Here is a 25,916-nt window from a genome sequence, read left to right as displayed (position 1 = left end):
AACGGAAATAAAAATTCCTCAACATTATTTCCAGATGATGCAATCTGAAAAACTTTTGGAATCAATTTCTTGACACATTTATTAGACAGTATTATTATTAATATGAATAACTTTGGGACAGCTTTCATACATTATTGTACAAATTATTCAAACAGACAGTCTTCCAAAACAAAAAAAATATTATTAAACGTATTGCATGTGTAAGGGGAGGAAGCCACTCGTTAAAATGTATTATATTAGTCAGAATTTATTACTGAATACAGAATCGTGAAAAACGAGAGAGACTGGCTCTTTCGGCGGTCGTTGCAGGACTGAGCCTGTTTTCCCGTTGCCGGGACGCGCTGCTTTTTAACAAAATAACGTCGAACATAAAACTAACGCTCTTGTCGCGAAGCGGGCACGAAAATATTTACGCGACCAAAGGACGATCGAGTTGCTATGCCGCATTATACTATAGTTCCTACACATGAATATTGTCGACGTAAATACAAACTTCATAAATACAAACTTCATAGCTTGCCGGTAAATGTCGACCGCATAAATTATTCCCTTGGTCATCAAAATCTTATTTTTTAGCGTAATGTTTTGTAAAATGTCGATACTCATTGCATGTTCAATACGATAGCTATACAAATGTTGTGTCGCAATTATATAACAATTTATTAAATGACACAATTCTTCAACTAAAAACAAACTTTTACCAAAAAATTTTTTGCCATGTTATACATGTAAAGATAACACTGTATATAACTTGTATAACAGTCCTAATTATTATTGGACCGTTATATAATATGGTAATTTTCACATCTATATTCCTACCTAGCAATTTTAAACATTCCACAGGTATGTTGAAGATACGTAATAAGCATTGCACCTATTCCTACCATTACAGTTGCTCCGATGGAAAAACCTACGCACACATGGAACAAAATCAAATAGAAATACTTCTCTTGATCGACAAAATACTCCGTTATAATGAATAAATGACGTGACCGTTGGTGAGATATATTCATCGGTACATCAACATTAATCAAATTCGACCAAAATTGAACTATAATACTAACAAATATTCCACAAACTCCAAGTGCTAAAAAGCGTAAATAAATTGTTATTTAAATTTGTAGGGTGTAATGTTATAAATAGGGAGTAATATTATAAAATTATTTTATGTATACCGTATACATGTGTGTACGATATAAAATATATCTTTTAATAAAATCAAATTTTATTGCAAAATTAATAGCTATTTTTATATTTTATTCAATTTATAACATTAATGCTTTAATAGGCCAATGCAATAAAATACATCATATAAATGCAGTATATATATGTATAAAAATTATAATATGCTAAAGTCGATTTCACTCCACTCGACAGTTTATTGTGAGATATCAAATTAAAAATATGATTACATGCAAAAATCAACAAACATTGCCTTACTCGCAAGCGCAATCGTGTAACGATTAGCGATACAACTATATTTTTCTGCAATAGCAATTTCGTTTTTATCCCTTAATTCGTTTAGTATATGTTGAAGCTCCATCAATAACTTTTTCACCTGCCAATTTTTATTATCTTTCTGTATTACTATTGTCGTAAATATTAAAATACTTTTTGCTATGAAAATATATTTGACAGACAAGTTAATCCTATTTAACGGATGCTCTGTAAGCCATTAACTTACAACTTCAATGTTAAAACGGAATGCGTTATATGTTATTATAAACGTTGTAAAGAAAGATGCAGAAGACAACACTTTGGTAACAAGGTCCGAAGTACACTTTAATACTATTAATGGTGTCAGCTGCAAATAGAGATAGTTTTGCAGAAATTTGCGTATAAATATCTGTTATTAATACTATTAATACTATTAAATAATAATACAATGTATCAATCCCAAACGAGATTCCCGAAAAAAGTATGTAAAGACAGATATATATTATACATTTTTTGCATATTTACGTCATATCATTACGATGCATATTTGCAGCATATGAGATTGTTGCGTATTAATTTTATAATACGATACGATAATATGCGCCTTTGCCTATTATTATATCAATAATTTGATATGCAACAGTGCAACACTGTCTATTTAAACTGATACACTCTATGCGGATGCGCAACAAAATGTCCATTTTAAAAATTTATCGTTGCCGTTCATCCGCATGTCGATAGATTCTTTCACTTTAATTACTTCAGATAATGTGAGTAACTATCCGCGCGAAAAATATTTTGACTATATTTTTGTCAAACAAGTTGTTCCATCTTATGCACATATCACGATATTATCACAACAAAATACGTCAGAGGAAGATAAATAAATTTTTATGAAAAAGTAAATTTCCAATTATAATTGTATACACATACTTATCATGATGTTAAATTTATTTTGGTTTATTTTTTATATAAAGACAATTTCTCTAATTACAATTAAGGAAAAATATACAACTTGATGCGATGCGCAATTATATTATATATTTTTTTATTTAAATAAAACACTATGTATTTTGTTTGTATTATTTATCTTATTAATTTATACTATTTTATACATAAAAGTGTTAATACAGGATACAAGCACATGCATATAGAATAAATTGCGCGCGCATAGCGCATTTTGTAGTATTTAGTTTTAGTTTGAGCTTCTTTATTACCCCAAAGGGGTCCAAAAGGGCGTTTTGGAGGGACGTACCCAACCCTGTACATATGTCCCTGCCATGGGCTCATCGGCGTTTTCTCAGGGACGTACCCAACCCTTTACAATCTACGTGCCATTATCAAAAATGAAAGTAAAAATAATAATAATAAAAATAAAAATAAACTACAACAAAAAAGAAAAACATTGGCGTTTTTTCGGGACGTACCCAACCCTGTACATTTTATGTAAACTTTTAAACCAAATCTTGTTCAACGGCTGGTGTCCCCGATAAACGCAGCACCAAAGAGAAATCTCTGGTCCCATCTAACTGGCTCCTTCGTCAGTTCGGATCCGGGTATCGGGGAATGCATCGGTAACGTGAAATCCTGGTGAACCCCGCTGTTGGTTGTATATTTTCCTCCGTCTGTTATAACAACTATAACGGACGGTTTCAAGTAAAACGGGAATCTCCCTTGGCCACACGTGTCCATGCCGGTCTGCATACGATTTATGTTCAGCACATCCAACGCGTGCTTCAAAGCGGCACCTAGGGTCGTCAAGCCAACGCCCTGCAAGTTTTTCAGTTCGTTCATAAGGGTTGCCAGGTTCTCCTTCCATCCTGCCTTGATGTTCTGAGGCGGATCTTCGAAGGTCAGGAGCATGTAACGATCCCCGCGGCTCTCCGGCGATCTCTGTCGTACCTTGACGTAGGTCTCCACGGCGCTTTTGGCTGGATCCAGCATTGCCTTCTTCTTATCGTCGTCGCCGCCACAGCACGTTTTCGCCCATGCCCGGACCATGGTGACCGCGCCTCCTCTACCAGGCGGTTTTTCGCTCCTCGGTCCCCCGCTACCCGCTCCCGTATTCCCCTGATCTCCTCTTCCTTCTTACTCAGCCTTTGTTTTTTCCTTTACCTCTTCCGTCTCCATTAGTAGGCTCTTCTCTAGCTCGCTTGCTATCTCATCCTCTTCTGATCCTTTTGTTCTTCCATTATCTTCTCCCCTTCTCTCCTTTCTCCTCTTCTTCTCTTCTCCCTCTCTAATTCTTCTTTCCACAGATTTGTCTTCGTCCATTTTAACTTTTAGTCTACTCCCTGCCCTCCTCCTTGCCTCTAATACTCTCCATTTCTCCTCTTCACTTCCCAGCCTCACCAGCATCGTGAGCCATTCTCCTCTCAACCCTATTACGCTCACTTCCTTCATTTCTACTCTTACCTTCAGTTCCTCCGCGAGCAGTTGTCTCACTTTCTCCCAGTTCGTTCCCTTTCCCATCCATCTGTTTCTCTCTATCCTTATTATTATGTTTTTCCTCCTTCTCTCATCTTCATTCCTTTCATTGTCGTCGGACCACCATTTCATTTCTTCTTGTCTGCCCCTGTTCCCTGCGCTTTCGTCCCTCTTCCTTTTACCCGCGCCCATTTCTAGCCTGCGTATTTTTCTTTTCAGGTTCTTTATCTCCTCTCTCTGGTCCTTTACTTCCTCTTTTAGTGCTCTCAGTGTTTCCTTTGCTTGATCCCTTATCATTTCCTCCAGCATCTCTCTCTCTACCGTCACCTTCGCTCTGAATTCCATTCCTTCCTTTTGTCCTGTGCTCCCCTTTTCTTTGACCTTATCTGAAATTAAAAATTTTCTTAGCCATCTATTTCTCAACCTCTTTTTCCTTCCTCCCCCCCCATTCCTCATCTCTTCTATCGCTTTCATCCATTCCTCCCCCTCTCCCTTTTCACTCATTATCTTCTCCACCACGTCTTGCCAACTCTCTCCCTCCCAATCTTCCCATCTCGAGCATTCTTCCCAGACATGTTCCCACGTCTCCTCCTCCTCTTCTCACATATCCGCGCATCTTGTAGTATTTTAATTTGATACAAAAATCAAATTGCAAAATATAGATTAAAATAAATTATTCAGAGGTAAAAGATTGTCACACAGTAAAAAAATTGATTTTATAATAACATTACAATATTCTTATCTTACCTGAAATATAATACCTGCTGACAGAGTAGCAGAGAAAAAGATAAACTGAAATTGAGCAAATTTGGATTGCTGATAGGGCCATAAACCAACAGCAAGCAATAGAAGTCTATCGAGACTGTAATATCGAGCTCCTAGATGTATCATTTTTCTGTGAGCTTTTAAGTATTACTGCACAGACATCAGTGAGTATGCGTTCCCCTACTCTTTTCGCTGGTCGATTGAATATTTCACATCTTATATTTTCTGATATAAATTTCAACGCAAATTTCATAATTTATGTCTATTGTTAGAAAATATTTTAACAATTTTTTTCTATATTATAAATAAAATTACAATAAAAAATCTTTTTTTTTTTTTTTATGAAATCTCAGGTGCGACAGCTTAAATACTCGATCAATCAAACCGATGACCGTGCCCTTTTTCTGACAGAGTGGATGTTAAGAAAGGAAATTTAAATATCTTCCGGAAAAAGTGGGTTTGTGGAACCAGTCAAATTGCAAATGGTCACCTATGTGAAGCTTCTAAAAAATTCCTCTAAAAAATTCAATTTGCCACCCACGCTGATTTCCATAGTAAATTGCAATCTCGGGTGAAAAGAGTTGAATGTTTCTAATACGTGAGTGCATTCATTAAGAGGCACTGCCATTGCAATATCGTCCACGTACCTCTTATATAAAGAAGGAACGAACTTCAAGCTTCCGAGCGCTCTAACCTCCACGACCTCGATATCCGCCCCTATGGGTGACAGTGACCAACCAGGAAATTTTTATGCGACGATATTCTAGAACGTGTCGGAGTGCACACATAACTTGACTGACCAGCGATGATTTGCTGTTTACGGTGGTAGACTATCTGTATGTATGTTTGCGACGTCAGACCACTTTTGTATTAATTTTTATATGTAAGATTTACGCGTAGGAGGACCCCAAAGAAGGGTCGAAACGTTCGTTCGTTAATTTTGACTTGTGAGAATAAAGTTTAGCGGTTATACGTCACGCTTGTGCTCTTATTGCCCGTTTAAGGTTTTTTCTTTTACATTACAAAGCCTTACTTAGTTATTTATTATAATTCAATGTTGCTATAAAAAACTAGCAAACTGAGAGATGCTTTTAAAAATATTGAATAAATTCTAAAAATGCATGCTTGAAAATGCTTAAAACTTCGAATTAAGGGGCTCTTATAGTGGCAGTGCACTTTATGCACTAAGTGCACGTTATATATATATATATATATATATATATATATATATATATATATATATATAAGTAATTAAAGAATATATACTTCTACCCTCAGGGCGAATTTCGGGGGTCGGGGGGGGGCACGTTCCCCGCGGGGGGAACGCCATAAGAGATGGGTGAGGGGGGTCCGGGAGGAGCAGCTGGTGGGGGTAAGAGTGGGGGAAAAAAGAGTGGGGACGGACGAGGAGTGGGGGAAAAATTTCACTTCTGGCCTCAGGGTACTCTGGAGGGGGCGGGGAAGGAGGGTACTGCGATACCGACGGTGCGCGAGGAGGGAGCGTCGTCGATCGCGGCGAGGCGCGTACTGTCGTACTGTCGCCACAGTATATACAGTAGCGCAACTCCTCTGATTTCGTGTTGGCCAAAACGGATTGCGCATGCGCGAAATAAAGCACTATTTCTGTCTCTTTTCTTCTTACTGTCTTTCCTTTTCTAACGGATTTAGAGGCACATTTAAATGCCTAAGGCGTTAAAGTGCTATAGACAGCTATAGAGTGACTTGATAAAAGTCGGAAAAAAATTGTGTAAATTGTGTTATTGTAAAGTGTGTGATTGTGAAGAGATTTGTGAAGTGATTGTGAAGTGATTTGTGTATTGGAAGTATAGAAAGGAAGTTAACCTGTATAAATTTTATTTATAAACAACGACACTTCCTTTTTCCAAAAAACATAATAGGTACAATACTATTTTAATAATTGTTTACATCATTATTTCATTATTTGCGTAATTTAATTAATTATTCTGACATACACAGGTGGTTGGCATGGGTTCAAGCATGCAGAAGATTGAATTTAATACCAAAAGGCCCCGAGTATGCTCACCGCAATTGTCGATTGTGCCATGTACATTTTGAAGGAAATCAGTATAAAATCGTCAAAAGTCGAGCTCGCCTTCATCCAGATGCTGTACCAACAAGATGTTTAAAGTTTACCAGTAATAAGTAAGTTTTCATTTATATTAGTTTTAATTACTCTTTATTTGGAAAAATCTAGTTTTGATACTTGAAAATATTTTTGATAGTAATATAAAATAATTAAAAACATATTATTTTACTGCAGTACTACAGTTTCTACAGTATCAACAGATGTAGTATCAATGGAATATGAAAACAATAATATGTAAGCTATTTTTGCATTTATTATAAAAATATTAGAAAAATTAAATTTAAATTAACACATAACTCAAGAAGCTGAAGAAGTTTATGTATTATTAGTATTACAATGCGCAAAATTATACATATATTTAGTTTTTAATATTAATAAGTTTTTAATATTATTGCAATTAATGCAATTTCTTTTGTGCAATAGCTTAGCATTATCAGTAAAGTTTCCAATAATATATATTCATTATTTGTAAAAATTTATCTACATATATGTTATAAAATAAAATGTAAAAATTTTATCAATATATATTGACCACATATTATTGTATCATTAAAAAATTAAGTTTATTACTACACACACACACACACACACACACACACACAAAATGTATAATATATTTAATAAATAATATATTGTAAAATGTGACATATTTTATAAAAATATATAAATGTATACATTTAATCTAAAAAGTGTTATATTACGTTAAAATGTTTACATAATTTTTGTGTGTGTATACTTTTATGCGAGAAAATTATTCTATATATTATATATGTTATATACACTTTTTTATATTTTACATTTATTCCTGATTTATCATATATTATATATATTTATATATATATATATATATATATATATTTATTTATTTATTTATTTATATAACATACTGTTATATTATATTAGTATAATATTTCATATATTAGTATTTTATATATATCATTATTTTGCATCATTAACGGATTCATCTAATATATATGTAATATTTTTTAATATTTTTTAATTTCTTTCATTTTTTTTACGCGCGCATTGCATGACATTGTACATTGTTAACAATAATTCTGCATAATTTTGATTGAAACTAACAGACACGGTTGTATCTCGCGCCAACTGCGTTAAATTAACCTCAATGGACTAAACGAGTAGGAAAGAGAGAGATGACGAAGAGAGAAGTGAGACAGAATACTGCTTTATTTCGCGCATGCGCACTCCATTTTGGCCAACACTAACATCAAAGGTGCCGACAGAGAGTTGCGCTACTGTATATACTGTGCTGTCGCGTCGCTCGGGCCGGACGTGGTTTCCGGCCGCCCGTTTCTTAAACGGCGAAAATCGCGAGTCGTCCTCCCGCGAGAGGGAGCGTCGATCGCGCGCTTCTTCGTCCCGACGGGCCGGACGCGGTTTTCCGACGTATCGGGAGAGACCGAGAGAGAGAGACGATACCGCTCTCTTCGTTCACCCCGAACCGTACGTTTCGCTAATAATATTTTTTTATCGCGCGTCCGAACTCGCGTTCAAGGTCGCTGTCGACGTCACATCCTCCTTTTGTTTTTTTCTTTTCTCGAGCGACGCTGCGAGCGGTCGTGGTGTCCTCCCGCGAGGGGAAGCGTCGATCGCGCGCTTCTTCGTCCCGACGGGCCGGACGCGGTTTTCCGACGTATCGAGAGAGACCGAGAGAGAGAGACGATACCGCTCTCTTCGTTCACCCCGAACCGTACGTTTCGCTAATAATATTTTTTTATCGCGCGTCCGAACTCGCGTTCAAGGTCGCTGTCGACGTCACATCCTCCTTTTGTTTTTTTCTTTTCTCGAGCGACGCTGCGAGCGGTCGTGGTGTCCTCCCGCGAGGGGAAGCGTCGATCGCGCGCTTCTTCGTCCCGACGGGCCGGACGCGGTTTTCCGACGTATCGAGAGAGACCGAGAGAGAGAGAGACGATACCGCTCTCTTCGTTCACCCGAACCGTACGTTTCGCGAATAATATTTTTTTTATCGCGCGTCCGAACTCGTGTTCAAGGTCGCTGTCGACGTCACATCCTCCTTTTGTTTTTCTCGAGCGACACGGCGAGCGGTCGTCGTGTCTTCCCGCGAGGGGGAGCGTCGATCGTAGAACTTTGCAAAAACCGGTGTTTAATTATAAAAATTAGAAAACCGATTGTAAAAATAAGCGAACCGCTCGTGAGGAATCGTTGCAGATCGGATTCGTGGAGAGTCGACGTAACGAGATATCTGATCCGTCGCGAAATCGGAATCGCCGATCGCCAATCGAACTGGAGGTTTTTCTATTGCCAAATATATTTGAAAAGAATAGAGGACGGTATTTATACGTCTAATTGATTTAGACCCGACAGCGGTGATAATGTAGCAATAGCAATGTGCGTACTCGCGAATGAACGATCACCGTTATTACTCGTCCCGAGGAATCAGACGGCGAATCGTAATATTTTTCGTAATAAGAAGAATTTAGCCAAAATATCGAATGAATCTTATTCAATTTAGGAGATTTTTAATCAGCAAGCTCATCTGTAGTACCCTAAACAGCCCGACTTTGCATTTTTGCCCTTAAAAATTTATAATAAACAAAATACGAGTTAAAGTGCAGTTTATATATACCCCAGTAAAACAGGTACTTCGCATCTGCGTCGAATCTACGTAATACGTGGATGGAGATTCATCCGCGAGTTATCCACGTAGATTCAACGTTTCTTTTTTATCGTCAAAATCGAAGAACCTTATTCGCGTGGATTCAACGTTTCTTTTCTATCGCTAAAATCGAAGTACCTTATCCACGTAGATTCAACGTTTTTTTTCCATCGTCAAAATCAAAGTACCTTATCCGCGTGGATTCAACGTTTCTTTTCTGTCGCTAAAATCGAAGTACTTTATCCGCGTAGATTCAACGTTTCTTCTCCATCGCCAAAATCGAAGTACTTTATCCGCGTAGACTCAACGTTTCTTTTCCATCGCCAAAATCGAAGTACCTTATCCGCGTGGATTCAACGTTTCTTTTCCATCGATAAAATCAAAGTATCTTATCCGCGTAATATCAATGTAGATTTTGCGTAGATATTTCCACTGTTTTACTGACATATAATTTATCAATCTCAGGAGACATTGATGTTGTCAATCGCAATTAATATAGCTAAATGGAACGTTTTAATGAATAATTTATAATTAATCAAGCTGATCCATCAACTGTATGTTTTGCAACTATATGGTTAAAGGTTAAAGGATATTTATCTAATGAGGCCTTGTAAGGATTTGATAAGAATGTTTTAACTTTATAAATATACTTTTTTCATAAATATATTTACGAACACAAAATTTCATAATGAGCTGGCACTGGTTTCGGATATTCACCCGACATTAAGAAATAATATCATATATCCAATTAAAAATTTTATTACTTTTTTTAAACTAAATTTGTTTCTTAAGATAATTTTTGAAAAATTATATATTTGCGCTGGTTACGACATATGTAGACTATATATAACACTTACATCTAATTAAGAAATAGTCTACCACGTAAGGCAGTTAGCTCACGATCGAGAGGTTCCGAGTTCGAATCCCACCAAGGTAAGTGTGTTTTTCTGAGTTTTTCAAATACGAGAAAATATTTATAATCATAGACTGCATCTTAAGAAACAAATTCAAATTTAGTTATAAATTAGTAATAAAATTTCAATAAAAATAATTTTTTTTTATGCCGGGTAAATAGATCGGAAATCAGTGTCCTCTAGTATTAAGAGGTTTTTTTTTGAGTGAGTAATTCAATACTAACAATAATAAGCACCAGTAATCCAGTAATTTATTACTGTGTATTTTTAGTACTTTTTTCTGTAAGGGACGTGAAACTTTCACGTAAATTCCACGTTGAATCGATGATCTCATCCACGTGGATCCGACTACCGTTTTTAAGCGGATGATCCACTCGATTGTCTACGTGAATTCTACGTCGCTGGTCCACATGAAAGAAACGTAGATTCCACGTTCCTGTTTTACTGGGGTATAACGTGCACTTATAGTGCATACCACTATAGGATGTTCTTAACACTCTAATAAACTTTAATTTATTATAAACAACTTTATAATAAATTTGTTTTTAACAGTTTATTTACATACAATTAAAGTGACTGAAAATAGCATATCGACCCCAGACGTCAAAGTTTACCGGACGTTACGAGAATCTTGAGTGCATGAATATTCTACGCAAAATAGACTTAATAATAGACTTAATAATGTAATTAAGGAAGTTGGTTGCCGTCACGTTGTGGGGCAGAGACGGTGGGGCAGAGAAAAGCCTATAGGTGTGTTTTTTTGTACGCATTGAATCTTACTTCTACTTACACGATATTATTTCTACATGTTTTCCCAAGGGTGGATGATAAACATTATGTACGTATAAACTGTAGAATTTTTGTTTTAAGCAAATATTGTCGTCAGGTGACAGCTGTGTATGTGCCCCAATAAGTAATATTTTTAATTTTTTGGTGCTTTTGATATAAAATCGCGTTTTGCACCCTAGATTTTTGTGCGGACTTTAATTCTGTAAACAATTTTTGCAATTCTATAAAGCCAATTAAAAGATCCATCTAATAACGATAATGTCGGTAAATCATACGGCTGCAGGATCCCCTTAATTTCATGTTTTTTGCAACGATATAAACACACTTTTAATAATTAATTAAAAGCCTCGAAAAAAATACGTACAATTTTTATATACAAAATTTTTAACATACCTATTATCTTTTTAATTACGAAAGTAAATTCTTAACTCCCCCCGGCCTCGCCTCTCTCTTTCTCTCTCTCTTTTTTGTTCTCTCTTGTTCTCTCTTGTTGTCTCTTGTTCTCTCTTGTTCTCTATGTTTCTTTCTTTTTCTTTCTTTCTGTCTCTCTCAACTTTTCTTCTTTTTCTCTTAGTTGTCATCTTTAATTTGGTCATATCCCAATCATGGAGAACAAAGAAATTACGAACACACACGATATTATATACTATCTTCATCGTAGACGAGTTACGCACAATATAAGTTTAATTATTATTTTAAGGCTTACCTGCCTCTCTTTCTCTCTCTTCCTTTTATCTCTTTTTCTCTCTTTCTTTTTCTGTCTTTTTCTTTTTCTCTTGTTCATCTTTAACTTTGCAATATCTAATCGCAAAGAATTAAGGAATTACAAACAAACACGCCATCATCATCTTCATCATAGACGAGTAACGCATAATATAAGTTTAATTATATTATTTTAAGCTTACTTGCCTCTCTTTCTCTTTTTCTCTTTTTCTTTCTCTGTCTCCTTCTTTTCCTTTTGTTCATCTTTAACTTTGCAATATTTAATCACGAAGAATAACAAAAGTACGAACAAACACGTTATCATCCTCTTTATCGTAGACGAGTTATACAATATGTTTAATTATTATTTTAAGGCTTACCTCTCTCTCTCTCTCTCTCTCTCTCTCTCTCTCTCTCTCTCTCTCTCTCTCCCTCTCCCTCTCCCTTTCACTCAATTATTTGCTGAAAAATTGGAAATATTTCGTAACCGATTTCCAAAAAGATACCGGTTTCCAAAAAAATCGGTAACAAAAAACTATACAGTTTATAGCACTTCCCGAGAAATTTTACCCTTGTTTTATATTCAATTCTTTAAAATTCGATTAATTATTTCCCGGAAAATTCGTCAAACTTTTGATACCAGTTTCCAAAAAGATCGGTAACAAAAAATTATATACTTTATAGCACTTCCCGGAAAATTCAACCCCTACTTTATGTACAATTTTTTGAGATTCGGTCATTCGAAACTGGTTTCCAAAAAGATCGGTAACAAAAAATAGTACACTTTATAGCACTCCCCGGGAAATTCTACCCCTACTTCATATACAATTCTTTGAGATTTAATCAATTTCCCGAAAAATTGAAAACATTCAAAAAAACCGGTTTCCAGAAAGATTGGTAACAAAAACTATACACATCATGGTGCTCCCCGTAAAATTCTACCCTTACTTCATATACAATTCTTTAAGATTCGGTCAATAAATTTCCGAAAAATTGAAAAAAATTTTGTACCGGTTTCCAAAAAAATCGGTAACGAAAAATTATACACTTTATAGCACTCCCCGGAAAATTCTACCCCTGTTTGATCTATAATTCTTCGAAATTCGGCGAATTATTTCCCAAAAAATTAGACAAATTAGAAAAACCGGTTTCCAGAAAATTGGTAACAAAAAACTATACACATAGTGGCACTCCCCGGAAAATTCTACCCCTATTTTATATGGTTTTAATACAAATTCGGTTCAATAGTTTTTAAGTTATTAACGTTCAAACATACACCACCCGTAAGGATTTTATATAATAGTATAGATAGAGACGTAGTTCTACGTCAAAACTACACACTCTATAGCACTCTCCGGAAAATTTTACCCCTATTTCATATACTTGTGGCCAAAATTCGGTCCAATATAGTTTTTAAGTTAAAAACGTTCAAACATTAGTATTCATACATTTGTATGTTTGAACGTTTTTAACTTAAAAACTATTGGACCGAATTTGTATTAAAACCATATAAAATAGGGATAGAATTTTCCGGGGAGTGCTATAGGGTGTATAATTTTTTGTTATCTATTTTCTGGATACCAATTTTTTTAATTCTTTTACCCGTAAAAATTAGAAAAATTAAAAAAAATCGGTTTTTAGAAAATCGGTAACAAAAAAATACACACCCTATAGCACATTCCAGAAAATTCTACCCCTATTTCATATACTTGTTGTAAAAATTTGGTACAATAGTTTTTAAGTTATTAACGTTCAAACATACACCACCCGTAAGGATTTTATATAATAGTATAGATATAGATAAGCCATTGGTACTATGTGAAAAAATATTTTCTTGGATCTAAGTATTTTTTTCCAGTGTACAACATGCCTCATCGAATCGGTAAGATTAACAATGTAGAGAAATTTGATCCAGAATTTTTTAATATACCCGCTACGGAAGCTCATATGATGGATCCTATGGCGAGAATGATACTAGAGCATACTTACGAAGCAATTATCGATGCAGGTGTCAATCCTAAAGAATTACAGGGAACAAGAACGGGTGTTTTTACAGGAATTTGCGCTGATACACAAAGCTATTCTATCTATTTTAAACCATATGTATGATATATTCAATAATCTAATTAATTTATATAATGTTAATAAAAATGTACATAAAAGAACCGTAACTATAAAATTCTTGTTAAAAATTTGGAAATCTATCTCCTTAATACGTAAAATAAAAATTTGTGCAATTTATAAATAGTTACAAATAGTCTAAAAAATAAAGATACAACTTATTAATAGTATTCTAATATTATACATTCTAATATTTCAAGCATTAAAAAAAATTTATGTGTTGTAATTAGATCAGTGGAATGTCATATTGGTGCAATAGATCTTTTGTGGCAAACAGAATTTCTTACTGGCTCGGGACTACTGGACCATCATTTAATCTTGATAATGCATGTAGCTCAAGCCATTTTGTCATGACAGAGGCTTACAATATGATCCGATCTGGAAACTGTGACGCCGCTATTGTTGCTACCGCCAATCTATGCCTCCATCCTTACATAAATTTTGGATTTTATCGCCTTGGTATATATACTTGAATAATACTGTACTTTATAATATACTGACAATATATATTTATATATTTGTCTAATTTTATTTATCAAAGTAAAAGTATTTAAATTACTGATATTTCCGTTTTAATTAATGATGCAAAATTAAAATAATTAATATTAATATCGTAATGTATCTCTACAACTGAAAGATATACATGTTTATATTCGCGTCCTTAAGTAAAATAAAAATATGAATAAAATTTACTTTGCCCGTAATGTTTATTTTACCAATGCTTATCGCATATTTCTGCATGCAGCAATAAAATCAAAACTGGAAGAATTTGGTTTATTAGGATCAATTTCTTTCAGGGGTTCTGTCTTCTGATGGTTATTGTAGACCCTTTGATGAGGCAGGCTCTGGATATATGCGTAGCGATGCAATGACAGTGGTGTATCTGCAAAAAGCAAAAAATGCAAAGAGAATATATGCGACCTTCGTATACGGTAAAACAAATTGCGATGGCTTTAAAGAAGAAGGTATCACTTTTCCATCATTCAAAGTGCAAAAAATGTTGTTGAAAGAGTTTTACGAAGAATGTGGAATCTCACCTAGTGAGTTATCTTACATGGAGGCTCATGCAACTGGTACCATAGTGGGTGATCCTGCGGAAATTACGTCTATTGACCAGACTTTATGTGCTAAAAGAAACACGTTGATGGGCTCGATAAAATCGAATCTTGGACACTCCGAACCCGCCAGTGGCCTTTGCCAAATTGCAAAGGTTAATATGTGTAATAAAACATTTAAATATAAAATTTGCTTAAACTGCAACTGTAACAATTTAAATTTTCTCATATCGTTCTTAGACTTTCCAGATAGCACAGATGATCGTCATGAACTCAAAAAGGATTCGTGAAATCCTTTCATAACGATCATCTATGCTATCTGGGTTATTCATTATAATAATTTACAACAATCACACAATTAGAATTACTGTTAACAAAGGAATTTAATTTTTTGAAGATATTGTTAGCGATGGAAACTGGTATAATTATGCCTACTATACACTTCAAGTGTCCGCGAAAAGAGTTAACTGCTATTATCGAAGGAAGAATAAAGATTGTTACTGAACCAACAGAATGGGAGGGTGGTTATGTAGGTATTAATTCCTTTGGATTTGGAGGAGCTAATTGCCACATATTATTAAAATCGAATCCTAAACAAAAAATCAATAATGGAGCATCGAATAACGACTTATCCAGACTTGTAATCGTATCTGGACGGACGGAGAAGGCTGTTAAAATCATTTTAGATGACGTAAGCAAATATTATACTATCTTATTTTATTTATTTTAAAAGTGGTTTAAGTTTTATATTTATCTTTTGTATTACTGCAACAATATTGTTATTATTAGATATTATAAATTATACACCTGCAATCATTTATTTAGTTTCACATCAATTCCGTTGGAGTAAAATGTTATTACTTTTTTAAAAAAAAGGTAAAAAAAAGGCGCCAAGTACACGTATAGTAGTGTATATGTTGTTACCTAAAAAAAAAAGAAAGTGGTAGTATTATACCTCGAAAAAACCTAAGTAACAAGTGGTAGATCTTTATATCTCAAAAAATCTCGAAAAAATCTAAGCAGTTAGTATCTTTATTTCCGAAAAATTATAACCCAAGTGATACACGTCACAAAATTATGTTACCTTATCAAAAAGAAGAGTCGCGCTTCAAGTGATCTATTACCATTACAAAAAAGAAATGATATCTTTTTAAATTAGAGCGCCAATTACAGAGAGAACATGTATATTGCCTCAAAAAATAATTGTTGCACTACTTTGAAAAATCTTTACATTGTGTCAATTAGAAAAGAATGTATGATAACAATTTTATAAGATTAACAAATTTTATTTAAATTTAACGAGGGAATACAAGATATTTAAATACAAAGTTTACATGTGTATTTTTTAATGGTCACAAAGAATTACAGAAGTAACAGTACAAAATACAAATATTTTATTAAAATATTTAATCCAACGAGGGAATACAATTTGTATTTAAATATAAAGTTTATATATATATATTAATTTTTCAATAGAATAAAAGATTTAATCACAAAGAATTACACAGAGGTAACAGTACAAAATAAAAATATTTTATTAAAATACATAAATTTTTCTTGTAAAAAAACTTGGCGCTGTTAGACCTCGAAATTTTAAATAAATAAATAAACTTATTCTATACCTAATTATAAGCCGCATTATCTGCCGTCCGCGTCGTCACGCACACCCATATCATTCACTCCCACATCCACGCTGATAATCATTTAATATTACTCCCATCGCATTCTTCTCTGAATTATTTTTATTTATTGTTGTCCTTATTTATTTAAAATTTCGAGGTCTAACAGCGCCAAGTTTTTTTACAAGAAAAATTCATGTATTTTAATAAAATATTTTTATTTTGTACTGTTACCTCTGTAATTCTTTGTGATTAAATCTTTTATTCTATTGAAAAATACATATATAAACTTTATATTTAAATACAAATTGTATTCTCTCGTTGGATTAAATATTTTAATAAAATATTTGTATTTTGTGTACTGTTACCTCTGTAATTCTTTGTGACCATTAAAAAATACACATGTAAACTTTGTATTTAAATATCTTGTATTCCCTCGTTAAATTTAAATAAAATTTGTTAATCTTATAAAATTGTTATCATACATTCTTTTCTAATTGACACAATGTAAAAATTTTTCAAAGTAGTGCAACAATTATTTTTTGAGGCAATATACATGTTTTCTCTGTAATTGGCGCTCTAATTTAAAGAGATATCATTTCTTTTTTGTAATGGTAATAGATCACTTGAAGCGCGACTCTTCTTTTTGATAAGGTAACATAATTTTGTGACGTGTATCACTTGGGTTATAATTTTTCGGAAATAAAGATACTAACTGCTTAGATTTTTTCGAGATTTTTCGAGATATAAAGATCTACCACTTGTTACTTAGGTTTTTTCGAGGTATAATACTACCACTTTCTTTTTTTTTAGGTAACAACATATACACTACTATACGTGTACTTGGCGCCTTTTTTACCTTTTTTTAAAAAAAATAATTTTGTGCGGATATCACGTTTTTTGTAGTATATTACGCATTTTATAAACAGTATGTACAGTATAAAGCTATTTGGAGGTATAATACTACCACTTTGTTTTTTTTTCGAGGTAACAACATAACAGGGTAACAACATAATACATATACACTACTATGCGTGTACTTGGCGCTCTTTTTTACCTTTTTTTTTAAAAAGGTAATTTTGCACGGATATCACGCCTTTTTGTAGTGTTACGCATTTTAATCTTATAAACAATATATCTTATAATCTTATAAACAGTATATAATACAAGGTATGAAGCTAAAAGTGTTACGGACTATTATTTCTAAAGAAAACAACAATTTAATATTTTGCTTAATTTTTTTAAAATAATAATCTGTAACCCTTTTAGTTGTACACCTTGTATATATTTTTTAATTTCAACATAAAACATAATTGCAATAAAGCATGATTAATGTTAATAAGTCGTTAACTGTAAAATTCTTTATTTATTTTTATTTGCGTGTCTTACTGAATGTTGTTCGCAACTGTATATGTACCGATATCTTCAGGTATAGATATTTTTGATAATTATTTTTACGTCAGACATAATTTTAATTCATTCAGTTTTTATTATGTCTAGACATAATTTTTGTCCAATTTTTATTATGTCTAGACATAATTGTAATCTACATGTATTAATACCTCGAGTTCGATATCTACGTGTCCTACATTGGGTGCGTTCAGCCGATACTCCGCTAGCCTAACAATCGTGAGCAGTCGCTCGTTTTCGCTCGTTACCCTTCTTTTGACCTAATGGATTAAAAGGAGAGGAAACGAGCGAAAACGAGCGACTGCTCACGATTGCTAGGCTAGCGGAGTATCGGCTGAACGCACCCATTTAGATTTAAAGTTATTAATACACCTAGACACCAAAAACTATGAAGCGCAGTATGTGGACCTCGTCATCGGCAACCCGGAACACGTAGACATCAAATTCGAGGTATTATTACACCTAGACACCGAAAACTACAAAGCGCGCTATCTGGACCTCGTCATCAGCAACCTGGGACACCTAGACATAAATTTCAAAATATTAATACACGTAGACACCGAAAACTACGGAGCGCACTATGTGGACCTCGTCATCGGCAACCTGGGACACCTAAACATCGAATTCAAGGTATTAATACACGTAGACACCGAAAACTACGGAGCGCACTATGTGGACCTCGTCATCGGCAACCTGGGACACGTAGACATTGAATTCAACATATTATTACACCTGGACACCGAAAACTATGAAGCGCACTATCTGGACCTCGTCATCGGCAACCTGGGATACCTAGACATCGAATTCAAGCTTGATTCATAAGAATCGACTTAAAAATTCCCTAGCGGCACTTTCTGCCAAGCGTAGAGAATCTTCTTTTCTGTTGACTCAATATATATTATTTATATATATACCTAATTTACCTAAATAGAAATCTTCCTCCTGACCGATAAGTCTATCGACCTAATTTCGAAATACGCGCGCGATATCGAAACTGGCGATACCTGCGCCGCCAGCGTCGAAAAAGTGAAAGTAACGTTTCTGATTATGACGTCATCATATCAGACGTCGGCGTTAGAAGTAGTATCTTAAAAATAAATTTTCACATTTGGACTTTGCGTCGCAATATCTCCGCTCGTAGGGCACGTAGCGGAATATTATGAGAGAAACCTCCCCCCCCTAATTGGACCCCAAGCTGTCGATCAAGTTTACTTAGAACTTGATCCGTTCACTCGTTATCGAGATCTCAACATCTCGACTACTCGCAACCCGTCGCGTCGCGTAAAAGAGTCACGGTCGGTCTCGCTCCGCGTGTACTTGGCGCGAGACACTACCGTGTCTCTTGATATAATTTATAAGATAGTCTTAAAAGACATCCCTGATGAGTTTTTTAGTTTTTTTTTCTAGTTCTTTGTTGTTGGTTAAAGTTTAAAACTATACTTTTTTTTATGTACATGATTATGTACACAGGCCCTTAAAGGGTTAAGAAGAAGATTACAATCAATATGTGTATACAAGACGGAATAAACAACACAGTTATCGGTTATGAGGTAGATTGATGACATAATGTTCATTTATGCAAGTTATAAACATTTTTATATAAATTTGTAACAAAATGTTTGAACATAACTTTTCTTTCTGTAATCAGGGAAAATATTTCTTTATTTTATTAATAGTTATTTATTGTAATCCATACAGCAATTACACAATTATAATTATTGTTAATAAAAGAGAATTTCTTAAGGATATTTCTTGAAAGTAAAGATAGAAATTAATATTTTAACTTATACTTGTTACATAGTCTAAGAACTTTCGAAAAGTTTTATCCGCTGTTATTAGAAGAAGAATAAAAATATCCTCGAATTAACAGAATGAGAGAGTTCTCTCGAACCACACTGAGAAAAAAAAGCTGTTGCTTCAATTAAAGTGCTATCACAGGGTGCCAAACACATAAGTAGTTCATTCAATTGTATTATTATTAGAACCAATATCTGGATTATTAAACCAATAATTTAATTATTTATTTTTTAACAATAATTTCTAACTTTAGCAATGTTTGTTAACATAGAAATATGTTGACTGTTAATACTAATTTAAACATATGAAATAAAGTTTTAGCTTTAGCTTAAAAGAATACAGATACAGGTAAGATTTAACAGTTACAGATGTATATAATTCGAGATACACACAGTGGACATATTTATAACTATAAATTAAAATTGTGCCGATAACTTACCAAAAATTGTTATATCTACCTATCTTTATTATATCTACTAATCTTTACTCTTGTTTTTTTTTCTTAATTTTTGTAATAAGAAATTTATTTATTTGTATTATATATATTCCTATATTAAAAATATAATAGATAATTAAGACAATCTTAACTTACTTACTATATACTTACATAGAGCTTAAAAAATATTTTTGCAAACATAGATGTTTAAAAAAAAAACAATTGTTTTTTTACAGTTGTTCAAAGAAATTTTTAAAATTAAATATCCAAACAATCAAAATATCTTGTTCAGTGAATTAAGTAATAAGAAAGTATTTTATTAGAAATACTTATCTTGCAAGATAAAATGATAACAATTTTCTTTTTTATGTAAAATTATTTTACGAAAAGATGGGGCGTCTAAATATTTTTTTATACTGAATGTGCAAGTACGAAGTCGAACTATAGATACAGAATACATCTCTCTATTACACCATATTCATAATGATAACATAGAAGGTCACCTTTATAGAGGATACATGATAACTGGATCTAAAAAATCTTATGATACAATTAATAAAATAGGGCATCAATATATGAAGCGACCAATTTGTTTTATATTTTCTGGACTAGGATCTCAATGGTCTAAAATGAGTGAGTGTGGTGTGTTCGTAAGCGCGCGTGCATATACATATTTGTATATTAAAGCTAACGGATTTGAAAATTTCTATTAAAACTTTAGCAGGTCGAGCTCTAATGAAATTCCCAGTATTTGCCAAGGCAGTCCAGAAATGTGATATTGTTTTGAGATCTTATGGCATATTTCTTACAGATATTTTATTAAGTGATAATAAAAATATTTCCAACAATATCATTAATTTATTTTTAGCACTCGTTGGACTGCAGGTAAAAAAGGAAAACTTTTTGTTTAAACTTCATAAATATATTTTGTATATAGGTATCAAATATGATTAAACTTTTATTTTATAATTTTTTTTTATTTAAAACAAATGGGAAGATATTTCTTTTATACGTATAGTATAATATATTTATATTACAGATTTGAGAATAGTCGATCTTTTAACATCCATTGGTATAGTTCCGGATTTTATAATCGGTCATTCCATTGGTGAACTAATCTGTGGATATGCCGATAGATGTTTAACAATCAAAGAAACGATTCTGTCAGCATAGTTCATCGGTTTAGCAGTTCATGAATCAAAAATAATTAATGGTTCCATGGCTGAAATTAATCTTGATCTTGAAACTATAAGAAATATATGTCCTTCGGATATTGATGTAGCTTGTTACAATAGTTCCTCTAATTTTATCGTGAGCGGACCAACAGATTCTATAAAAGCATTTCTCGCCAAATTGCGGGTACATTATTTGAACAACATAATATTATCTGTTTTGCTTTTTTTTAAATCTGTCAAATTAAATAATTAATACCTACTTGTGATATACGTGGTCTGTTTAAAACATAGAGATATAAGATTAGAGTGCACGAGTCATATGCTAGCACGTAGAGGCTGCGATATAGGAATAGAAAAAAAACGCTGGTGTATATATATATATATATATATATATATATATATAGGTTCCTTCTTTCAGACAAAGACAAAAGGGACCATACTGCAGCTTTTTCTTTCTATTCCTATCGCGAAAAGACAGCTTTCTCTTTCTATTCCTATATCGCCTTTTCAGCTCGCTTGCGCACTCTATTCTTATATCTCTATAGTTTAAAAGGTAATGAGACTGAATTTTTTTTCTCAGCAACTGGTAACACTGTAAAAACGAGACTGCAGTAGATCGACAGCTACATTCATATTCTACCTTCAGTTAAAATTTCAATTTGATAACATTGGTTGCATGTGATTCTACAATCATTTGTATAACTGTATGTTTGGAACATAAGATCGGCATGGAACACTAATCGAGCAGTGTTATACGAAGTTTGACATAACAAATTCTGTGTCAAATTTTAGGATAACGTGACAGAAAACATTTAAAAAGTTGACAGTGTGAATGATTGATGATCAATGAAATTTAATTTGAATCACCAAATTATTTATGTTATTGGTGGTCCAGAACGGGATATCTTCACAATTTTACCGCCATCTAAAAATACCTTGTGCCTGGGATAGAATGTGATCTTTGTAAGTCTGTTTCAATTTCTTAAATGTTTCCATCGCATTGTCCTGGAGATTGACACAGAAGTCCCATAACGCTGCTCAATTTTCTTGTGTTCCATTTTCATGACGCGTCACCCAAACATACAGTTATACAAATGATTGTAAAATCACATGTGTTAACGTTTGAAATTTTAACTGGAGGTGGAGTATGAATGTAGCTGCCGATCTACTGCAGCCTTGTTTTTACAGTGTTACTAGTTGTTAAGAAAAAAATGCAGTCTTATTATTTTTTTAAACAGACCACGTATATTATAAATACTTAATAATTAGTATTTTGATGAATAATAATTAACAATACGTTTTTGTTCATGTTTTTAGGCTAATAACTTTCCTGTAAAAGAAATTTCTTGTGGTAATATAACTTTTCATAGCCGTTATATCAAATCTGCTGTAACTAAGTCCGAAGAATACTTGAACCGAATATGACCACAAAAAAAATTTCGCAGCTCAAAATGGCTAGCAACATCCGCTAACCACTATTCTAATTCATCTTTACCTTTATGTTCAAAATATTATACAAATTATTTATTATCTCCGGTACTATTTACAAAGGCAATAAGTTTGATTCCAAGTGATACAGTGACAATAGAGATATCGCCTCAAAACATTCTTCAACACATTTTAAACAATTATTTATGCGCTACAGTAACAAATGTAGTGTTATATGAAGGGACCGAAGATGTCAATAGTGAGATATTTTTAGAATCAATCGGAAAACTTTATAACGCAGGATTGCAGCCACAGATTGCAAATCTTTATCCGACAGTGGAATTTCCTGTAAGCCGCGGTACCCCAATAATTTCTCCTCTCATAAGGTATTCATATTCTACGTTTATGCACAAATGGATGTGCATATTTTTGTGGTTCTCTTCCGTACTATATATCCACGATTCTTTTACTTCGGAAAAAAAACAAAAAATTGTGAATCTAACAGGGGAGAACCAAAAAGTCGTGAACATAACACGAAAGAGAATCACAAAATCGTGGACATAGCACAGAACAGACCCACAAAAACGTGCACGCATTACCTACAAGATTCGGGTACAGCCAAAACGCGGGCATGATCACTTTCATTTTTCTCTCTAATTAAACATACACTTTACGTTGATTTGTGTACGACGGCTTTAAGATGCACTGACTGCGCACTGGTACGTCCAACCGAATTCGCTATAAGACACTTTCATTGGCATTTTCTTTGAAAAATAAAACGTTTTGCCTAGAGTCAAGTGAATACGGGGATAAATGATTTTAGTCATTTGACGTTTAGCAAAAAACTGATTGGCAATTAACTGTCGGAACATAAGCGGGAGTGGCGTGTAATGCGTGTAACAACACGTTGCTTCATTCTTTGAATTATGATAAGGCTAATAATACGCTTAATATATAAAAAGTTATGATTTCTCATTAATAATGAAATGGGTCTGAACAAAAAAATTTTCTGTAATAGTACATAATGGTATGCAGTACATAACATTCATATTGTCTAATAAATAGCATCATTAGCATACTTTATTAAAAAATCGTTCCAGGAATTTTACAAAGAAACTATGTATCTATATGCCAATTGTTTTATACCTATCACAAAGAATGAGAAATAAACTATAATATTTATAGGATCAGAATTCAAACATTACATAAATTTCGGACACAAATGGACAACTAATTTATATATAATTTTATTACATAATGAGTTTTAATAATGTTTATAGATGGGATCATACGGAAGATTTCTATGTATTTAAATATATAGAACAAAATATAATAGACAGAAGAGAAATAGTTGTCAACATTAATATAACTGCATGATGAGACATTTGTATATTTAACGGGCCATATTATTAACGAAAAAAATTTATTTCCGGCTACGGGATATCTTTTCCTTCTCTGGAACATGATTGCATCGTTGAGAAAGCACGATCATACCAATGTACCATCAGTTGTATTTGAGGACATTAATTTCATTCGTGCTACAGTACTATCACAATATAATGAAGTCGAATTAACTTTTTCGATCCAGGAAGGTAATATATTATTACAAAAAAGTTAATTTCCTTATTTTTATATAAATATTAAATTTTAAGAAACATTTTTTTTTTATGTTATATTTAAAGTGCAGAAATTTTGATCAAGAATAACTAATCCTCTTTTAATAATAATAAAAGATACAGAATCTTTTTTTACGCACTTTTGTAAGCTATCCATATTCTTGTCGACAGTTTCTCATTCGCTGAATTTATATAATATGTTATGTTTAAAAATTTTATATTCGTATATCTCTCTAGGTAGCAACAGATTCGAAATAATTGAAGGAAATAGTATTATTGTTACTGGAATAGTACGAATTCCAACCAATATTGAAAATGAAAAGATATCTGCCAATCTTGCTGAATATGTCGATGATGAAGAAGAAATGAATAGAAAAGACATCTATAAAGAATTAAGACTTCGTGGTTATCAATACAGCGGCGTATTTCGTGGATTAAAAAGCGCATCCGTTACGGGATCAAACGGTCATATCGCCTGGACATATAATTGGATAACATTTATGGATAGTATGTTACAAATGAAGATTTTAGGACAAAATTTGAGAAGCCTTTTGGTTCCAACAAAAATCCGCAAGCTGACAATTGATCCAAAATATCACATGCAGTTGATGAAACGTATTCAAGATTACCCAGTTGAAAAAAGACGTAAGTAACACAAGTATGATATAATGCAACCAAAAGCAAATTAATTTCATGATCCAATAAATTAATTTTTTTTTGCTGTGCTACATTGCAGAATTCTCTATTCGTCATCACAAGTCTCTAGACGTTATAATATGCGGAGGAATAGAAATTTGTGGCATTGTGGCAACACCTATATTTCAACGACAAAAAACAGTTAACACCGTTCTTGAAGAACATAAATTTGTTGCTCATCGTGATTTAGAAACTATGTCGTTACAAGATGCAGTAAGGATGTCGGTGCATATTGCACTCGAATGTTACAATATGATAAATGATAAAATTATCGAATTTGTCGATGACAGTGATAAAGTGACACCAGAAGATTTAAATTCTCCACTTGTTAGTAAAATCTTAAATGATTTACCGCAGATTCGACATCACACTAGACTCGTGACGACTCAAAAGAAATTCCCAAATATCTTTTTGCCCGACAACATTTCTACAACGGAGATTGCTAAGTTGTCTAACGACGAGAATTGTTTAATGATCTTTGGTTTCGATATTTTGACAAAAAAAAGTAAGAAATTATACAAACAGTTGCTATCTTTGTTAATGCCGCAAGGTTTTCTACTGACCCTAGAGAAATCCGGTTCGGTCTACGATTATTCATGTCTGAAAATATATAATTTGGATGTTATACTGGAGAAATGTAAGATCTCTTTTATTTGTTTAAACCTTACTTATACACAAAAGATGACTCAATTCCCGAGGAGGGACGTGTATTTATCGAACGAGATATTTATTAAAGGGTATCCGTAATTTTATTTTAATTAACACGGGCTACAAATATCGCTCT

The 25,916-nt window shown here is 33.2% G+C and overlaps 3 protein-coding genes across 6 annotated transcripts in view; 2 read left to right on the top strand and 1 right to left on the bottom strand.

The window, feature by feature from the left end:
• The window catches only part of LOC143898432 (uncharacterized), a 5,635-nt gene extending 771 nt beyond the window's left edge, over window positions 1–4,864 (bottom strand). Inside the window, exons 1-5 of one of the 2 annotated variants that reach the window (XM_077407903.1) lie at window positions 4,612–4,864; window positions 1,685–1,804; window positions 1,441–1,558; window positions 820–1,087; window positions 61–625 (exon numbers count right to left, since the gene is read on the bottom strand). In XM_077407903.1, coding sequence (XP_077264029.1) covers window positions 349–625; window positions 820–1,087; window positions 1,441–1,558; window positions 1,685–1,804; window positions 4,612–4,755 — 927 coding nt within the window. In that variant the 5' untranslated portion in view covers window positions 4,756–4,864 and the 3' untranslated portion in view covers window positions 61–348. Of the gene's footprint in view, window positions 1–60; window positions 626–819; window positions 1,088–1,440; window positions 1,559–1,684; window positions 1,805–4,611 lie in introns of those variants that run through there. The other variant, XM_077407904.1, reaches the window with a different exon arrangement.
• A 524-nt stretch (window positions 4,865–5,388) lies between these two features.
• Window positions 5,389–20,781, top strand: LOC143898424 (fatty acid synthase-like). 3 transcript variants are annotated; one of them, XM_077407892.1, is made up of 6 exons: window positions 5,389–5,465; window positions 13,638–13,882; window positions 14,131–14,359; window positions 14,698–15,110; window positions 15,353–15,646; window positions 18,384–20,781. In XM_077407892.1, the coding sequence occupies exons 2-6, from the start codon at window positions 13,646–13,648 to the stop codon at window positions 18,804–18,806; spliced, it is 1,596 nt and encodes a 531-aa protein (XP_077264018.1). In that variant the 5' UTR covers window positions 5,389–5,465; window positions 13,638–13,645; the 3' UTR covers window positions 18,807–20,781. The 3 variants fall into 3 exon arrangements, with proteins under 3 accessions (XP_077264018.1, XP_077264019.1, XP_077264017.1); XM_077407893.1 differs by lacking the exon at window positions 5,389–5,465 and adding an exon at window positions 10,756–11,038; XM_077407891.1 differs by lacking the exon at window positions 5,389–5,465 and having other exon boundaries at window positions 10,756–13,882.
• Window positions 20,782–24,279: 3,498 nt separating this feature from the next.
• LOC143898426 (fatty acid synthase-like) lies at window positions 24,280–25,890 on the top strand. Its single transcript, XM_077407896.1, has 3 exons — window positions 24,280–24,412; window positions 24,674–25,081; window positions 25,173–25,890. Exons 1-3 carry the CDS (start codon window positions 24,283–24,285, stop codon window positions 25,877–25,879), a joined length of 1,245 nt encoding a protein of 414 aa, XP_077264022.1. The 5' UTR covers window positions 24,280–24,282; the 3' UTR covers window positions 25,880–25,890.
• Window positions 25,891–25,916: the final 26 nt, after the last annotated feature.

This window comes from Temnothorax americanus, unplaced genomic scaffold (assembly GCF_048541705.1).
Source record: "Temnothorax americanus isolate GAGA-0224 unplaced genomic scaffold, ASM4854170v1 Scaffold23, whole genome shotgun sequence".
Classification (NCBI taxonomy): domain Eukaryota; kingdom Metazoa; phylum Arthropoda; class Insecta; order Hymenoptera; family Formicidae; genus Temnothorax; species Temnothorax americanus.
The sequence above is the reverse complement of the archived record's forward strand: the minus strand, read 5'-3'. Positions and strand labels throughout refer to the sequence as shown.

Bases quoted from the DNA above. Each gene is read 5' to 3' on its own strand.
- LOC143898424 (XM_077407892.1), top strand. From the start codon at position 13,646: ATGCCTCATCGAATCGGTAAGATTAACAATGTAGAGAAATTTGATCCA. The intron at 13,883-14,130 runs GTATGATATATT...TGTTGTAATTAG, and splicing joins CTATCTATTTTAAACCATAT to ATCAGTGGAATGTCATATTG. The intron at 14,360-14,697 runs GTATATATACTT...AATTTCTTTCAG, and splicing joins TTTTGGATTTTATCGCCTTG to GGGTTCTGTCTTCTGATGGT.
- LOC143898426 (XM_077407896.1), top strand. From the start codon at position 24,283: ATGATTGCATCGTTGAGAAAGCACGATCATACCAATGTACCATCAGTT. The intron at 24,413-24,673 runs GTAATATATTAT...ATATCTCTCTAG, and splicing joins AACTTTTTCGATCCAGGAAG to GTAGCAACAGATTCGAAATA. The intron at 25,082-25,172 runs GTAAGTAACACA...GCTACATTGCAG, and splicing joins TTACCCAGTTGAAAAAAGAC to AATTCTCTATTCGTCATCAC.